Source organism: Chaetodon trifascialis, chromosome 8, assembly GCF_039877785.1.
Source record: "Chaetodon trifascialis isolate fChaTrf1 chromosome 8, fChaTrf1.hap1, whole genome shotgun sequence".
In the NCBI taxonomy this organism is placed as follows: Eukaryota; Metazoa; Chordata; class Actinopteri; order Chaetodontiformes; family Chaetodontidae; genus Chaetodon; species Chaetodon trifascialis.
Window position 1 is genome coordinate 18,368,287 of NC_092063.1, and position 19,164 is coordinate 18,387,450.

A 19,164-nucleotide genomic window follows, 5' to 3' on the forward strand; every position below is an offset into this window, starting at 1 on the left:
ATCTTTTGTAATCTGTAATTTTCACTCTTAGGAGACATTGAGTGGCTTTCTGAGATGTAGAAAATGCACCAAGTCAAGCACTCCAACGTGAGCAACATTTATTTTTCTTCTAGACACAACGTCATTAAATAATCATTCACAAACAGCACATATAATTCTCTGGGAGGAACACGTAGAGCTTTTGAACAACAACGAGTAACCACACAGGTAACATCAGGACCCAAACCGAAGGCAGAAGTTTGAAAGGGTTTGTGAAGCTAGTCGACTTTCAGTTCTCTAAAAATGGGTTTGTCTCATGAATTTGGCACCGGTTGAACTTGTGTAAGGAGTGAAAACTGAGGGAACAGATCATGCATCATTCACTGTACTAGACTCAGAAATGTCTGTATTTGAAATATCTGTGTGTAAATGAGAAATGGCAACAGATCAGAGTTACAGTTCATACTGTCAGAAACAAAGTCACAAAATAAGAATTAGAATAACAAGATTCTACAACTGAGCAGCATCACTGCGCACCAGAAACGGATATTGACGTGCCTCCATGCAACCTTACTGAATCACTGTCACAACTGCAGAAAAAAAACCCAGCAAGAATATGACACGGAACAGCAGTGGGAAACATGTTGTTAAGATCATTAGCAGGAGCAGGAATATTGAAAATGGAGTTTTGTCTGCCAGTTATACAGCATGAGGTATTTTCCTGTGGATAATTACAGAAGGAAATGTCAACCAAAAAGCCAAAAATCCATGCAGCATTTGTAATTTGACTATGAATGCTCTTTGAAGGTTTTTGCATCATATGGTAAACAAACGATTGATTAGGTAAGTAGCCCGGGCTGTAGCCAGGATTTTAGAAATACCGAGGTCATCAGTTGTAGCCCACTCCACCCACCACCATCCTCAACACCAAAAACCTATTTTATTGTTTTAACCCACAACCCCAAATTGCTAGAAAAGATACCAAAAACGTGACCTCAGTGTCCTCAAAGGTAGCTACAGCCCTGGATTGTCTTCTTAATTTAATTGGTCACTGTTGGATCCAGTTTCTAAGTTTTATTAATGGGTTGAATCTTGAATGCAATATCATTCAATGCTTGGAACAGGACATACAGACTTTATACAGAAACTCTGACAAAATGTAGTCACAAACCATGAAAATATAATAATTTTAGAAAAAGTAACTAAAGAGGTATTATGAAATCACCATGACAAATTAAACAAAGAATGACTGCGAGAAACATAAGGAAGGAAACACGTTGGGTACACAGATTGTAGGTCCTCTTTCGTACTGCCACAGTAGCAACTCTCATAATCGTTTTGTAACAAAGCTTTTCTCTTTTCACAGGTGTGATATGTTGATATGCAAAATCTGTACAAAGTCCTGACGTGAAAACCGGGAATGTCGAGAGAATTTTGTTTGTGTTGCGCCTCATGTTTCACTTCTCTGCCTGCACAGCTCCCATGCACAGACTCCCCTCCTCCTCGATGGTCTCCAGCTCATCTGTGCGGATGGCCTGTGTGATCAAATTCAGCTCCTCACACATGGTCTCATACCGGTAAGCCACACGGATGTCAGGAACGTTGGTGCGCCTGATGTCATTACTCTCCTGCCCCTCCTTGATGTAGTTTGGCCCGAGCCAGGAGCTCTTCACCTGAGCCAGAAGAAAAGGGAGAGGAAAATGAAACCATCGGCAGCACAATAGACTGAGGAGGGAGAGATGTGGTTGTAGATAGTAAAACTGGATAATGTGTAATGTGCTATAAAGATAATTGATACCCTATGACAGAATCCGCTCATCAGCACACTGTTTCTGGCCAGCTCACACATGTCACAGGAGCTCAGTTTCCACACCTGAGCAGCAATGCTGTACTCTTCCATCAGGGGCTCCTACACAGAGCAGAAAATCACATCACAGTTAAACTTACATAAATCTCAAGCAACTAGGCTGTAAATTCACAAACATTTACACGTGACACTGCAGGTCTGCCAGAACTTTCAATGATGAACGTTTTATGCAACCCTGCTTCCGAATAGGTTGGGAGGCTTTTTATAACTTGCAAAAACAACATATTCAATGTTTTACCTCATCAACTATTGCGTAAATGAGTTTGATGCAGCAACACGTTTCAAACAAGTTAGGACAGGAGCAACTAAAGACTGGGAAATATTCCACAGGTAAACAGGTTGATTGGTAACAGCTGATAGCATCATGATTGGGTGTGAAAGGGGCATCCTGGAAAGACTCAGTTGTTCACAAGGGAGGTTCATCACTTTGTGAGCACATGATTGTACAGAGGATATTACAGCATGGGCTCAGGAACACTTTGTAAAACTGTCAGTATACACAGTTTGCAAATGACTGCGTTCTGTTATTACACAGCGTCCCATGGTTTTTGGAATCAGGGTTGTACAATGAAATGATGCAGCATGTGTGTCAGCTTTGTGTGCCTAAGTAGAGTTATCAAGATGGAGAGCATTAGAAATAGCGTAATACATTTGGCAGGAAATCTAATGTAGGCTGTTAACAAACGTTTGACTAGCTGTGGACACTGACCTTGGTGAAGTGAAACTGCAGAGGGTCGTCTGTGGACAGAGAGACCATGAGGCCTCTGGAGAGGTACTCTGGCAGAGGGTTACGATGGTAGCTGAGGAACAGGCTGTTATTGCTGAGAGGAGACATGGCGATGCCTATCTGGGCCAAGTAGTACAGATACTGCAGCACAGGAGCCTGGTGGAACACAGGGCATAATGCTGTCTCAATGCAGAAGGAGTGTTTATACTGCATCCTTGATTTTCCATGTGCATTTAAGGTACTGTTTCTGAAGTATGACTCAGCAGAACTAACCTAAGTAGGATAATCTAGATGAGCTGACCTCGTGCCCAGTCTTTTTTTTTATCCAACTCATTATTTCCTCACAAACTGATCACCTGCTTCATTTTACACACAGAGAAAAGGTTTTGTGATATAGATGTCACACCTTCCTGAGCAGCAGCCCGTGGGAGATGTTCTCCGACAGCATGAAACCAGACACCAGGTGATGGATCGGCCCAGCCTCCCCACAATGAGGACGGAGGACAAGTGTGTGAAACCCCTGCTGCCTGGAAAGAAGAAGACGCGGATATCAGGAAGGTGACTTCAAACAGATCAAAGGGAGGTAACACTAATTTTCAGCTTTGGAGTTGGGAATTTAAACCTTTTGTAAAAAGGTTCAGAAGGGAAGGTGAAGTCAGCTCAAAACCAGATAAATAGTGTTTACTGTGACTTTAAGATTAATTGATTAACAAAATACGTATGGTGGTTTGGAGGAACTCTGCTTATTGTGTGCTGTGGAGAGGTGGCAGAGGCTGGGTGTGGTTCTCCAGGTGGCTGGGAGCTGGCTCCAACACAGCTGGGCCTCATCATAATCAGCACAGTATATAGACTGTGGACTGCTGAAGACTTGTCACCAGATTGTTTCTGCTACTCTGTGGTATTGTTGCACAGTTACCAGTGTTACTAGCTTTTGTTATCATTGAGTATTAGTTTCTCCAATTCTGTCTCCAGTGTCTCATCCCTGTGTCTTTTTCCTTTGTTTGGATCAGTGAGTTCACCAGCACTGATCTCCAGCCCCCTCAGTGTGGCCAAAAATATCTTTTCCATATATTCTTTCTTTTCCCATTACACACAGCCAAAAAACACAAACTGCATGACTGTTAACTACTAGCTAAAACATATGATCAGGGACTGTTGGCATTAACAAAAAGCAGATAATTGCAGCCACTTAGACTGAGGTGTAGTCACGCACCTGCGCAGGTGATTCAGCACAGTCATGTTTGCATACATATAGTAGAGGTAGTAGGAATAAGGTGGGTTGTCCTCCTCTGTCCAGTTGACAGGCAGTGGACTGTCCAGGTTGAAGATATGTTGCTCTGGTTTTGACTCATCATCCACACTGTCAAAACCCACCACCTGTGCGAGGGACCAACAAGAGATAAATGAAACCCTCTGAGGTCTGGCTACGTGTGAATAATAATACAAATCCACGGTTCCACAGAAAAGACTTCGTACATGCTGAAGGAAGAGGTGCAGCTCTGGGTGGCTGCCGGGGTTGACTGTAACCTCGAACAGAGGCATGAAGATATTCTCCAGCATCTCTTGAAAGTTACACAGCTGCTTCTTTGTGTGGTAGACATCACTTTGAGAGAGAAATACAAGAAGTCAGCGATATTACGGCGGTGTTGCCTTTGCAGTGCTCAGTGTACGCATGCATGCTGCTGATGCTTAGCAATGGATGTGTGTTCGTAAACCTCAGTAAGGGCTGCTCAGTGGTGGAAGAGTAGTCACATCTGTTGTAGAGGAAAGCCATGCATTCAAAATTGGACTCAAAAGGATCAGTGTATATAATTTAGTGGCATCTAGTTTTGAGATTGCAGATTGCAACCAACTGAATACTCCTGGCCTCACCCTCCCCTAGTACGTTACAGACCCACCAATTCCTATCCAAGCCTGTTACAGACAGTTAAGTTTAATGTTGCGTTAACATGCACCATTTGCAGATGTTGTCGCTGGAGGAGGTAGAGCTCATTTTAGTTGCTTTATATTCTGTTGGGTAGTTATATTCTATAATTTGATCATATATTTTGTATGTAAAATTGAAATGTGTAAGGTAACTAGTAAGCAGAAGAATAAAGTCAAGTTGAAATACCCAAGAACTTCAATACTGCTTTCAAGTACAAGAGTTGAGTAAATGTAGTATCATGCTCCCCACCAGCAGGGTTACTCACAAGAGTCGAGGCACTTGCACAAGCCAGCGCACATTATTGGAGTAGACCCGATGTTTGACGGCCCATGTGGCCAGCTTGTCCCACTCATCTCTGGAGCGCCCGTAGATGGACAGCCTGAGCTCCACGTTTTGGTACTTGCTCTCCTCCAGGTCAGCCATCACCTCCTGAGAAGCAGTGACACAAACAGTCAGCAGAGGGCGTCAGTGCCTCATACACTCATTCTGGAGGCATCAGCGGGAATGGCCGTGTTAAAGGTGCAGGAGAGCACCTTAATTATGTGCCCAAAGTATTTCCCCTCAATGTGGTTGTCTGTTTTGATGAAGATCTCTCTCAGGATGGACTCGCCAATTGGATTGTATTTGGCGTTGAACTTGTCAAAGCGGTGAAAAGTGTTGCGGTCCTGCAAAAAGAGTTGAAACACTGTCACTGTGGCTCAGACAGTCTCTCATTACCTGATGCTCTCGTCTGGTTGAATCGCTGTTTGCCATTTCAGTACTGTGGAACATTTTCAACTTGATAAGTGCTCGCTATCTCGCCTGTTACTCACTGCGTGCATGTCCAGGGTGTCCACACTCAGGTCAAAGGCTGTCAGGTTCATGCTTTCAAACACCTCCATGAGCGTCTGACCTTTGCCTCTTTCCACGTGCACAATCTCTTTAGGATACTTCTTCATGGCCCTTTTGATAAAACGCAGAAGGTGCTTCTGGTTCATGCAGGACGAAGCGTGAATGTGCGTGTCGACCTGCGAAACAGTCCAGATCAAGAATTACATATTGGAGCCAGGCTGTGGATTACAACAGGTAATTCTGATTAGGCTGTGTAGGAACATCTCTCAAGTTCACCTTACGGATATTGTAGAAGTCTCGATGTGGGACTTGCTTCTGCGCGGCCAGCTCTTTCATCTCATTCAGCAGGATGTGCATCTGGAACTTGGAGCTAAGATACTGGAGACGACGGTAGCAGAAGGACTTTCTGTGGCAAAGGGGAACAAAAACAAGGGATGGCTACTTTTTGAGATATTCTTTTTGGATTGTTCAAAAAGGAAAGAGACGAGACAATGTGGTGGTATGCTATTTGAAACTATAGGTAAATCTAAAATGCATGATATACACACTATTCTGTATTCAAAACTTACACTGGTCCGTTGATAATGAGGGCCATCATGACGTTCATGTCAGCAATGTACTCCTGCAGGTCTGGATACGGCAGGTCCAGCTCTGTGCTCCTGTCGGCAACATCAGCAGGAAGTTAGGAGGAGTTAAGCAGGAAACTGGCAACAAAATGTGTGAACTGAGCCTGAAGACACACAAGCATCCTGCCACACTGAAGACTGCAAGAGAAAGCGTGCAAGTGATTCATCATACACATCTCACTTTTCCATAACGTTCCTCGTTGTGTACACATGCATGACACCATCCACCATCTTGCAGCCATAACCCATGTCAGGGGGCATGCTGGCAGGGTCCTGGTTGTCATAGGGGTGCGTTTCAGACACAGGTGGGTGCACTGTGGCATCTGAGAGGAGACAGAACGTCGCACTGTGTCACGGCTTTGAATGAGGTGGGAACATACATGCAGCTAACGTGATTTGAACAGCCTGCACGTTGTGACAGCGGGTTCAGGGGTGTGTGGCAGATGGATTGTGAAATCTGTGGGTGTGCCCATTTATATCTTAATGTGACAGTACCACAGAGACACTGGACATGACTTACATTCCCATATGAACTTAGAATAACTATTTCTTTTTGGACTGTATTTATTATTAGTTAATATGTTGATTATTATTTGGATATATTGATTACATTGCTGTTTTTCTAGTCCGTTCTGTTAAACTATCTGAATTGAGATAGTAAAAGTGTGTTCATGCGTATGTACCTGCAGTGGCTGTGGTCTCTGGGATCTCCTCCTCATAGATATCTAAGTCCAGAGGTCTCTCACTCAGCTCCTGCAGGTAACGAGCGGTGGTCCTGCAGAAACTTTGCAACGACAGGCCCATGTACTTCTGTCTGATGAACAGAGCCTTCACCACACATTTGGCAGCATCCAACAGATCTGTGAAGGGAACCTTGATGGAAGAACAATAGAATGCAAAAGAATAATGATGGAAGCAAAGAAAAAAGGTGTTATTTAAGTGTGAGAAATCACACAAAACGAAACACTTCTACTATGAAATACTCTTTTCTAATCCCTCCATTGCTGCAGTGACTTGGACTTACCCCACATTTTTCCTCTCCAGAAATAGTGACTCTCTGGTACTCTCTCTCTGGAACCAGTTCTCTCTCCTGTAGCACAGGAGCTTGGCTCTGCTCCTTCATGTATCTAATCATGGACGGACAATTATTTTCCATTCTGGAAGTTTAAGATACATGTACATTCAATGGACAATCATATCGCTGTTGTCCAAACCCGGGAGAAACACTCACTCCAGATCTGTGGCACTGTCGGTCTTCATGAACTCCTGTTTGGCTCGCAGGAGGATGTCGGGTTCAAACCTGAGCACAGAGAGGCTGAGCTCACTTTGGGATCATCACTGTGAGCTTTAAGATCACCAGAGCACAGTATGAATGTGATTGTATATCAGCTAACAACCGTCCTTCCTCGTCACTTACTTGACATCCTGGCTGATCTGTCGCTCGAGGCGATGACGTCTTTCCTCCAGCTGTTCAATGGGGCTGTCCTCTGGAAATTCATAAGGAGCGCTGCGCATCTCACTCTCTGCCAGAGTGCGGGAGAACAGCTCCTTCACACAAACATACAAGCAACATCATGACAGTCCACACATCCAGCCACCAGTTTAATACACACTGTATGAGGTAAATGACTGAGCACAGTTACTGAGTACTAACCTCAGCAATCTCCTTGTACTTCCCATCCATGGATGTGCGCAGGTCAATGGACTGTTTCAAGGCCACGGGGATGCCAGGCAAGGAATGCTGGGAAGTGAGGAGGTGGCGGGCACCACGAAGATCAACTAGAGATAAAGAGGGAGAGAGAGGAGTGAAGAAGAGTGAGAAAACTGTGCATCTGTGGAAATACTGGAAAAAGGCTTATTTTGAGGCTATTTTGGGCCTCAGTATGTTCTAATGATGGGAGTCGTACAAGTAAGACACACAAAGCAACTAATTTCGGTTTTCAAAGATGATGAATCACTTTAGCTTGCAGCAGCTGCATCCTATTAACTGTCAATGAGCTTATCAACACTGATAAAACAAAAAAAGCTTCTCATTTTACCCAGCATGGAAAAAGTGGCCTAGACACAAATCTCAATCAGCTAATCTGGCTAAATGTCCTCAGTGAGAGTCCCCCTCCTTTATGATTCTTCATTTCCTTCAGCATGTATTCACAGAGACCAAAACTGTCTGCAGAAGCTTGCCGTTCCTCTGTCAGCAGGGCTTCACACAACAGCGGAGGTCTGAGCTCAGCGGCTGTTTGTGCCTCACGACACAATGGACCATTCAGGTGGAGAGCCCATCAGCACATACACCGGCGAATACCCTCCATTGTTGCCATCGAACAAGACTCAAGTTTTACACAAACCCAGTTGTCATGGAAAGCAGAAGGGAAAACGAAGGGGGGTGGTCACTGAAAAAAGACTTGGGACAAGGGCGGGTGTGAGTGGATGCAGTGATGAGGAAAACAGAGAGGTTAGCCATTCGTCTGTGAGAAACAGAAACAGTGAGGAGAGACCATGTCCTCACCCCTGTGTATCCCCCCCCCCCCCATGGTGTATATTTAGTAGTCTGTCTGCAATGATATTAATCTTTCCCTCGAAACTACGCACCTGTCACTGAAATATTCATCATCCTGCTAAATATTTCATCCCCTGTGTGCTAGAGTGTCAGTGGTCCTGTTGCCTGTCAGTATTTATATACCATACACACATGAGGAAGGTCAAAGAGGACATGCCTGCTCTCTTTGTTGTCTTTGCACTATTGTACCTATCTAAATTAAGTCTGACTTATTTAAGACAGCGTGTCTGACTCTGGGCGCTCCGTGGGGACGGTAAAGGAGACCAGCGAGGCCAATTAACTGGGCCAATTAGGACCCAACAAAAAGCTTTATTAATGACATGAAAACACTTGGTGAGGCAGACAGGACTGTACCACAGACTCACCACGTGTTTACCACCTTCTGCTTAACACCGTCCAATCGACGCATCCCACTCAACATGCTGAACAAGTTTGCCTGCACCACAACACCACAAGCGACTGACATACTAGAACGAACACTGAGGGAAACACAAACTTCCTCAGTGCATAAATATTCAAGCAGGCTCATGTTTTGACCTTTTAAAGGCTGAATAGACAAGCTTTGAGTCTGAGTAAGTTAAAATCCAACAAATGGCACAGAAACAATAATGGAATTTAATGTGCAAAGACGATCGCTTCTACCTGAATAATATAAAGGAGGAAATTAAAGAAGTGCCATTGTAACGCAATAAGAAAAAGAGTTGCATAAATTAGGACCCCTATACAGCATTGCATTGAAAATTGACCTCTGCTGGTGAGATGTTTGGTGAGGTGAAGAGTGAGTTAACCTGTGACTTTGTTTGTAAAATTCAACATTAATTAATAGCCAACTATTTTGCAATCGCATAAACGCTGAAGTGATTTTCAGACTCAACTGTCAGGTTTTTTGCTGACATTCCTGTCAAATGTGTTTCCTGTATCATAATATTACAATTTTAATATTTGACATTTTTCTATTGCTGGCGAGACAAAGCAACACATTTTAAGACTACATACATACCGACAAATAATCAGCAGACTAAACGTTTAAGAAAACAGCCCTGCTGAAAATTTTAATGTGAACAAACAAATGTTGTGTCATCTGCAAACATTATGGACGAGCCTCGACTGGACACGTTTGTTAAATCATACATACAAATAAGAAATACTACAGTTGTAGGTAACTTTCCTCTGTCCAAACAAGCTTGAATCAATAAAAATGAATATGCTGTTTTGCCAAACAAAGTCCAGCTACAGATAGATGCTCCTCTGCTGATAGGAAGGAGCACATCTATGTAATGCGGTTGCCAGCTAAGATGTTATCTCTGCTGTCGGTTTGGGGCATAGCAGTTTGTCATGATAACAGTGGATGCTGGCGTGGAGGACAGGAGGCAACCAGCGGCAAAGACATCCATGCTGGGCCACAGCAAAGCCGAGCCTAGCCAAGCCTGCCGGGCCCGGAGCTAATCCCCTAATGGCTGCTATATTTGGATCAGTAGCATCTATGGTTACATAACAACTCATCTCCCCGCAGTTGGAGAGCAAACCACTCAGAAATTAAAGTCAGCCATGTTCCGCCTTAACATACACTACATAATCTGGTTGGTTGAAGCTTTTATTGATCTAATAGGTGCAGGAGGGAAGCAGCGTGAGGGCTTAATACAACATGAGTGACACAGATTCTCCACACGCTACCAGGTGTCTAACAGAAAAACAGTCAAAGACAATGCAACACCACCATCACTCCACTGAGCCTCAGAACGAGGTCAAATACTATCATCTTGCCAAGGGGCTTCCACTGCATGCATATTTCAGTAGCAATACTGAGTCCTAACTCAGCGGGGGATGAGATCACAAGTGGAAAGTCATCTGAAGTGTACAGGCCAGAGTGCAGCAAGAGGTCAGGGGTCAAGAGACTTCCTGTTGAACTTCATGTACAGTGCTGCATATTTGTTTTCTCGCCTTTGTTAGAAAGCCAGTCATAACTTCTCAGAGACAGCCAGGAATCTCTGTCTGAATGGAATACACTTTTAGCACAAATATACACACAGTTCTGAATGACTAGACTTAAATATCAAGAGACTTTTATCCCGTCCCCTCTCCTCTCTCTGTCTTCAACCATCAGGCAGGCCGTGCATCATCAGCCTCTGTCTACCTGCTTCCATTGACTATGCCGATTTGGTATTCATGCCACAAGAAATGCCAGTGACTCACAGCCTCTGTGGCAAATGTCTCACATAGTTACTCACAACTCACATGTGTTAGTGCTGCAGAGAAAGGAGGAATACCAGGGAATGACTAATGTAAACAATGCAGTGCTGGAGGTCTTTAGTAAGACTGGGTATCCTTTGAAATGTTTCAGTACTAGTGCTGATACACCATACTGTCAGTCCAGATACCAACATTTTTTTCAATACATTATATTGAGGAATGAAATGTTTTTCTGCAAAACCCCTATTTTAATTTAACAAAAAAGGCAAAGGTCTCAAATGTTACACATTGTCGAAAGAGAAGCAGCCTTTCTATGTAGAACTACATAGAAATTTCACCCGACGTCTGAAGCCAGCTCTCAATATTTGAGAGTTTTCCATATTTTCTACAAAGAAAACTATCAAAGTTCAGTGTGTAGCCCTAGTTTCTAGTAGCAGAATATTGTTTGATCAAAGCAGTTTGACTTAAACAACTAGCTTGTCTATAAAATTCTACACACAAAATCAGATCAGACGTAACTGAACCAGTGTTGCACAATGAAATACAGAAGACACACAGTTGAGCGAAACAACAATTAAATCTGGCCGCTCACTATCACACAGCGAGTCTCGTGGGAGAATGCAGCAGGATCTAATGACACTGCTCCTCTTACAGATGCCTTCTCCTCCAGCTTCTCTCACTGGCTCTGCATCAAACAGCTGATGCCTCTCAAGATGTGCAATCAAAGTCTTTCTAAGGCCAGAGCTGGTTTAGTCTCTGCAGCTGCATTAACTGTCTGAACGTTGGTGTGCTAGTAGAAACCTAGCTCTGTCCTGTGTTTCTTTTACTGCTATCAGCCTTCTCACTTGAACCGCAAAGAAATGCTAAAAATATCAAGGCAGGATGCCCACTGGCCTTGAAAACAACCCTTTCGATCAAGTTGCAGGTGTAGTCAGCACAATTTATTGATCTGCTCTGCTTCTGTGTGCACAGTTGCACCTTTATACCTTCCCCAAAAGACATGCGAAAGCTAGTTTGTGGGACAATCAATCAACACACGTTCTCCTTAGACAGCAGTGCTCAGGGCTATTACACAAAGCCGTCAAGGGACAGACAGAGGAGAGTGGCAGTGAGTGTGAAAGAGGGAAAGAAAAGGGGGATGGGGGGTTAGAGGGGAAGAGAGGAGAGCATTATTTGTGCTTTTGCACAGGATGAGGGTAGTGGAGCATCCTCAGAGCCTGCGTTAACCAGCAGCTAGCAGAGGGGAGAGACAGACAGACAGACAGACAGAGAAGGAGAGAGACAGGCTGTCCTGGCTGGAAGATGGAGCATGCCAAACAGCAAATGGCCCAGGATGGTGTCTGCTGGCCTTTCAAGATGGGTTAAACATGATGGGAGCGAGGGATAGAGAGAAACATGAAAAGTGACGCTTCAAACACTCAGTCTAATGTCAAAACTGGCAAACACACACAAACACACACACACATAAGCACACTCAGAGTCAAAGAGTCATCTCCTCTGTTTTCCTTAATCTGTCCCTGTCATACATACAAAGAGCTGGTCCAGCAGATCCATGAACTCCCCCCTCATATCCCAGTGTGTGACCCCCCTCTGCTCTGGGTGCCTCCTGGTTCAGGCCAGCTGTCGCTGCACTAGCTGCCTCTGGAGCTGATCCTCCTCATTTAAATGCCTCTGACATCTCTCTGGGACGTACCACAGGAGGGAGAGGAGGCGGGGGGGAGACAGTGTGCACCACCGGCGGATGTGGGTTCTCCTGCTGTGAGTTTCTCTCTCAGCACCCCCCCTCTTGCCTGCTTTGTCCTCCGTGCCGTGTTTTGAGGAGACCATGTGTTCGGGATGTTTGTGTCATCTGCGTGAGAATAAAATGGAGCTGCCTCAGCGGTGAGCTTTGAGAAGTCATGGTCTGTTTTTTTTTTTTTGCAAGCTGAATAGCAGCAGTCTGAGGGAGACGAGTGTCTAAGAAATAAGATCTGGCCTCTATCTCCTCTCACATGAATGAAATTAAAGGGCCAGCACGTTGTCCCCATTATGGTTGCAGCTTTCTGGATTATGCTTTCCCATGCTGTAAACACAGACCTGTGTGTCTGCTAAGAATGATGAAATAACACATGAATGATTCAGTGTTCTGATGCAGTTTCACACAGAACTATTGAATTTCCCTGCATATCATATCTCTCTCCTTATTGTACTGAATGTAAATTTGCTCTGGATAACAGCTGCAGGCTCAAATAGCAAAACAATGTGATGAAAAACGTGAATATTCTGGACTGGACCACAGTTTGCTTCGGCTTTGTGTCCAAATACCTTCCATGAATATAACTCTGAGTAACATCTGAATAAAAATGATGAGACATTTCTTCAACCTGACCTTTGATTAAGTCAAGAGAATCTTGAAAAAACAAAACAAAACAAAAACAAACAGTAGTGTGTGGCTGACTGAGCTTTTCAGAAAGGGTTACAAGCCTTGTAGATGAATCTATGTTGATTGAATCTGTTGTGAGCTAAGACTTAATGCCATTAATTTGCAACCAGTGAGTAAAAGAGGCCTTTTAAGCTCAATCAATCATCAGTTTCTATCAAGTGTTTGTGCTGACTATCTTATCTTCTCTTGCTCAATAGCAAATACTCTCTAGAGTTCAACTCAAGTTGTCAAAGCTGAATAAGAAATCTTCACCCTTCTTTTCAACCCACAATGTTATTGAAGCATTTGTGCTGTTTTCTGACACTGTTGTATAAGAAAAGATGAGCAATATAAATTTTTCTTATAGAATATAACTAAACCCTAATGCTGTATGTCTCTCAGTCCAAAACGCATTGGTACATACTGAAGATGTACCTGTCTTTAAAAGTGTGCCTCAAATATCTTCTTTCATTCTAAAAAATGCTAAATAATTCTCTAAAACAGCACATTTCTGTAGTTTCTAGCAACTGTTCCTCAAACAGAAGTAAATATTTTCAGCCATTGATCTGCTGTGCTAGTGAGTATTTACAGCAGCGGGACTGTTTCTATTAACAGTTCCCGAGTTCATCGTAATAAAGCAACCTCACACTTTGTGCAGCAGAGTGGATCTGTGATCAGTTTTGAATATGTTTTTGGTTAACAGTGGTGCTTATTAGGATTTGGCTTCCCAAGCGATGCTTGATCAGTTCATTGTTGGTTTTGGTCTTTTTGTGGAATTTGTTGACGGTAATAAAAATATACAGCATCATCACACTTAAACCTTTAAACAACCATTTCTGAAGCGGTTTTCATCATCTGATTAAATAATGTGCATTGTCCTCTTACAGAAACTCAAGCATCCACTCTGAATGTCCATACAACTCCATAAAAATATACATAAAGCTGCAACTTTATTTCTATTCAATTATATGGACAAACAGTGTCAACATAGACCGATGGCTAAAAACATCCTGACCTCAGAAAATTACACAAAAATTGTCCTCTGTTCAAGCTTATGGAGAGAGCTGCTTTAAACTGGAGCAATCCAGTTTGAAAAGCACAGCTGACAAACTGGAGTCCAATGCAACCCGACTGCAAACAAATTACCACTCAGCCTCCTGAGGTTAAAATATTGTGTGTTTTTTCGAGGCACTCACAGCCAAAATTGCTCTCAGGAGGACTACTCAAATTGTTGTGGCCCTAAGAGTAGCTGAACAAACAAGGCTGCTGTTGCTACATCAGAGTAGCTGCATTTGTTCAGACCAGGCTCCCTCTGATGGCCGGATGCTGCATCACACACACATCAGCACAAGCTCAACATGGTGTGAAGCACTTAGCCAAAGAACAAATGAAACTCTGCAGGCTTGCAAAGCATCTACCCTGCCTAAATGAATTCAAAGAACAAAATCAGCAGTGGAAGAAGTACACACAATACAGTGAGTAAAAGTACTCACTGTGCTGAATGGTCCCATTCAGAGGATATATTGTGATATACAGTATATAAGTTAACTTGGAACTTGGTTATCTTGTGGCTGGCCGAGTGGATTTTTAAACCTTAAAATTATTTTTAATTTTAACTACTTCATATGTTATTGGGTATATTAATTTATATATCTTATAACATGCTGGTTAATTTCAGGTAAATTGACTACATGCTATAGAGCGAATGTATCTGCAAAGGAACTAGTAACTATATCTGTATGATAAATGTAGTGCAACAAAAAGTGCAATATTTCCCTCTGAAATGTAGTAAAGTAGAACTTTAAAGTAGCATGAAATGGAAATGCTTCATTCATTTAAGATTCGATCTATGGCAGCAGGCACTCTACCTTTCAAACAAGACACTGGCTCTCCACAGGTCGATGTGTTGCAAACAACAGCAGGCATCGAGTATCTCTTTATCTACTGTATCACCCCACCATTAAGTATGAGCAACAATACAACAAAGAGGTGGTTCCGCCCACAGGGCACAAGTCCACAAGGCCTCTAACAGACCAGATGCTGGTTCATATGAGTCGCAGAGACACGGGCAATTAATTCACAGTACATAGTGTAAATGCACATGAGCAGTGAGTAACTGAAGGTTATCAGATGAGGGTGTGTTGGGGTGGGAGTCCCAGACCTCTCAGGTCAATCATTAATTACAATTTCAGCTATTACTTGTATAGATTGCATCAATGTGGGGAGTGACAGGGCTTAACTGTTAACCGGCAGGGTCTCTTTTCCTGTAATTACTGTATTTCTTCATGACACAGACCCTGATGTGTGGACATGTAACGATGACAAGGTGTGACACAGCCGACAGACGTGTGCACACAATGTGGGCGAAGTTCAGAGTGTTCAAAGGTCCATCATCAGCCTACCGTACAGTATCAATGATCATTTTAAATATTGGTCTGATTGGAGAAAATCATAGTTATTTCATGTTGATGCAGTGGTCTAACAGATGATACTTTAACATTGACATGAGCATTTCTGCTGCATAGCGAGTACTTTAACTTTTGATACTGCTGGTACTTGAATTAAAAATGTACATTTCAAATTCAAGACTCTGACTTGTAATCAAGTATTTTTCCACATTTACTGAAGTAAAGGATCAGCATATACCACCACTGCTGTCCTGGATGTGTCAGAAGCCATATTTTAACAATAATTAATCAATGATTTTAACATCAAGTATTAGGAAAACAACACATATATATTTTAATATTTTATATATTTTACTCTCTACTACACATTTATTATTATTTTAAATGCTGTTGTGAGTAGTTATAACTCACTATCTTTATGTGTTTTTTCCTATCTAATGTTATGTTTGAAGAGTTGTAAAGCTTACAATTATTATCACTGTGTGTATTTGTTATGTTATATACTATAATAATAACTGTTAAGGTCACTGACACAGTGCAAAGCTTTCATCAGTAAGTAAGCACATGGCTACTGCTACTCTTCTCATATGATTTAAATGGTTCAACAAGTGCAAGACAGCATGAGGCACAAAATAGGCTAACTGGTGAGTGGGTGGTGCTCTAATCTCAGAACTACTTTTTTCACAGCCAGAAAAGTGATTCACCCACTGCCGCTCCTGCCGACTTCACTCTACAAACCCTGCAATAATGTACTAAACATGGACAACGCTGTGCCTCAGCTCCTCACACTAAAACTGCACAAGAGAGCAAAAGGCTGACTGACAGGCATGGTGCAGTATATTATGTGCATATAGGAGGTCTATAGCCTTTAAAGAAGGTCAAGCTGTAAGTGATTAAAACTCATTTATTGCTGATGCAGCCGTCCACATCTATTCCTCTCTGCTGCGTCAATTGATCAGCAGAGAGCTCATTAGGCTGGATCCAAAGATCAGGATTCTTATTCGAACAATCTAATAAGCCAAAGCTCCTCTAGCGCCAGTTTACACTCTTAACTGTGAAGCAGAGAGTGAGTGACATCAAAATGCCAGACGATACATTATTTATGATCCTGTCAAATGATCATGTATCTGCAGACTGTTTCTGCTTTTTACACAGACTTAACTGTGCAGTCTACCCCAAACTAGATTAGTGGCCTTTTGGGAGAAAAAATAAAATATGAAACAAAAAACAAAAGAAGATGAGTCACCTAAATGTCATCTTTGCTTACTCAGATGGTTCCCTGTATGCTTTAACAGCATAATGTGAATGCTGTCTTCATGTGCTTCTGCAGAGACTCTAAATCAAAGCCCAGAGGCCTCAGAACAGAACACAGCTGCACAGTCCGCCTTTCCTCTACATGGAAAAACAGAAATCTGTCCCTGTTGACTATAAAGGCCAAGACTGCCCCTCATCGTCCCAGCAACTAATTATTCCTCCCAGTCTGAGACTCAAAAGCAATTTTTGTAACAGCTTCAAGGCTGTAAATGAGGGTAATCACAGAGAACATCCTAGTTGGAGGAGGGGAGGCTGGTGAATCACTCAGACCTCCAGCTGCTATCTTTATTGTCAGGGTAACAAATCAATCTGACTATCTTGAGAGTCACTGTAATGTCACAGATGTCACTGTCGGCCGTACGTGTCCTCAGTGGAAGCACGACCTGAGTGCAGGAGACTTTGGAAGATGCAGTATATTTTTAAGGCAACCTTTCTATGTATTACGTAATTCAAATGTTTAAAAAAAATCTGCCAATAGAGGGAGATTATATCATCGGCCTCCAATACAAAAAACTTCAAGATATCAAGAATTATATGTCATTTTCTGTCTCGCTCCATCTTATTTCAGGATGTTAATATTCACAATTGGATATTTTTTTCTGGCTTAATTTAAGATAATCGTCTTCCAGGCTAAATATGTCACCACATGAAACAGATATTTCCTCATTTCTAACCAACCACATAGCGTGAAGATGCTGACACTTCTGGGCTGCTGCATAAGAATATCACAACGTGTGTGATATTAACATGAACTGAAAGAACATGTTTTACATTTCAGAGAAAATGTGTTCGGATTGGCACTGAAAGAACAGGGAGGGAGGGGTAGTGTTTCATCATATGGTCATTCTACACTCTTTGTAGTTTGGATGAAAGGCTGATCAGTGTGTGCATCAGAGTGGAGGCTAATCCTCTCATTCAGCGGGGGATCAAGTCCTGAGGTACCAAACCTACACACTCTCTCCAGGCCACATGCTGCCGTCGGGCTAAATGAAAAACACTGCCATGATGTTTATGTTAGCAACACATCGATGCTCTCAAGGGAAAAGCATAAGAAAGACATAATTTAGGTTAAGCTTGCATTTCTTTACATACGTAACATGTTTTGAAACGGTGTCAAAAGCCAAAGGGTCAGGAGCATGAAAATGGACAAAATATGAGTTTTCATCTGACAGCAACAAGATATTCAGCATTTCATTAATGTTAAATCTGATCCTGAGCCTGCTGCAAATTCACATCGAGGATCTGACTGATGTGTGCATGCATGTTGTGTCATTTATGTAAAAGAGTAAGCCTGAAAAGAAGGGATAAAAGGCAAAGCCAGATCCCACCACGCTGACATTAAACTGCAGGGTATGAATGCAGAAATCCTCCACAAGCAGAGAGCATCCTCAGATACACTTCCATAATCAACAGGTTTGCTTTTTCCCAAACTACTTGCAGCCGAAAAGTATTGCATCGTGAGTCTTCTTGTGGCACTGACACTCAAAAATAACCGGCTATGTAAGTGTTCAAAAAGTCAGAATTCATCTACCAGTGCACAGTCCAGAGCCACAGAACCTCAGGTTCAGCTCATGTGAGAGTCCTCCTTCTGTTACAGAACCAACACACTCAAAGCATCCTCCCCTCTCCATCCTCAGGCTCCGTCCACTCACCTGTGCTGGCTGTGTACTGCAGGCTGCCACGCTTCCTGAAGGGGGAGAGTGGCTTGCTTTTGGCCGCGGTCCCAGGGGGCAGGTTAGAGGACATGTTGCCAGGCTGTGCGGTTCAGCTTTGCGAGGAGAGCTGAGTGAGTCAGTGCTGCGGAGGACAGAGCGTCGGAGAGCCACAGAGAGAGGAGGAAGAGGAGGAGAAGGAGGAGGAGAGGAGAGATGGAGCACAGATGCCTGGAGCTTGAGGGGGTTTGGTTGCAGTCAACCTAAGTGTGCGTGTATGTGTGTGCGTGTGTGTTCTACGTGCCTGTGAGCAGGGATTTCCAGACTGGTTGGTCCTGCGTGGGGCTGCAGAGCATCCCTCTGCAGCGAAACAGGTCCCGCCCCCACCGAAACCCTCTTGCGCCTGAGCTGCAGCAGTGATGGAGACTCACACGTACAGAGCACACGCACACACATAGGGTAAAAAAAACAAAAAAACACAGCGCGCAGTTCTGCTGTTGCCATGACAACCACAAATCTATGAGTGAGCAAACCAATGGGGGGAAAAGTTGTGTTTACAGTAGAATATATACAGTAAAATTAAATGAAACAAACACAAGTGAGGAAATCTTTGTGAGCAGTAGACTTATGATGATAATAATAAGAATGACAGTCTACATGGTGTAAAAGTGAAAAGAAAAAACAT

The 19,164-nt window shown here is 43.0% G+C and overlaps 1 protein-coding gene across 2 annotated transcripts; it reads right to left on the bottom strand.

The window, feature by feature from the left end:
* Positions 1-81: 81 nt before the first annotated feature.
* ampd2b (adenosine monophosphate deaminase 2b) lies at positions 82-18,916 on the bottom strand. Of its 2 annotated transcripts, none has more exons than XM_070967948.1 (18): positions 18,480-18,916; positions 7,612-7,736; positions 7,375-7,505; positions 7,189-7,257; positions 6,982-7,084; positions 6,641-6,830; positions 6,139-6,280; positions 5,901-5,990; positions 5,608-5,737; positions 5,313-5,507; positions 5,034-5,165; positions 4,766-4,929; positions 4,050-4,176; positions 3,787-3,950; positions 2,980-3,100; positions 2,556-2,729; positions 1,778-1,888; positions 82-1,652 (listed from the first exon to the last, which is right to left on the bottom strand). In XM_070967948.1, the coding sequence occupies exons 1-18, from the start codon at positions 18,571-18,573 to the stop codon at positions 1,437-1,439; spliced, it is 2,478 nt and encodes an 825-aa protein (XP_070824049.1). In that variant the 5' UTR covers positions 18,574-18,916; the 3' UTR covers positions 82-1,436. The 2 variants fall into 2 exon arrangements, with proteins under 2 accessions (XP_070824049.1, XP_070824050.1); XM_070967949.1 differs by lacking the exon at positions 18,480-18,916 and adding an exon at positions 12,235-12,335.
* Positions 18,917-19,164: the final 248 nt, after the last annotated feature.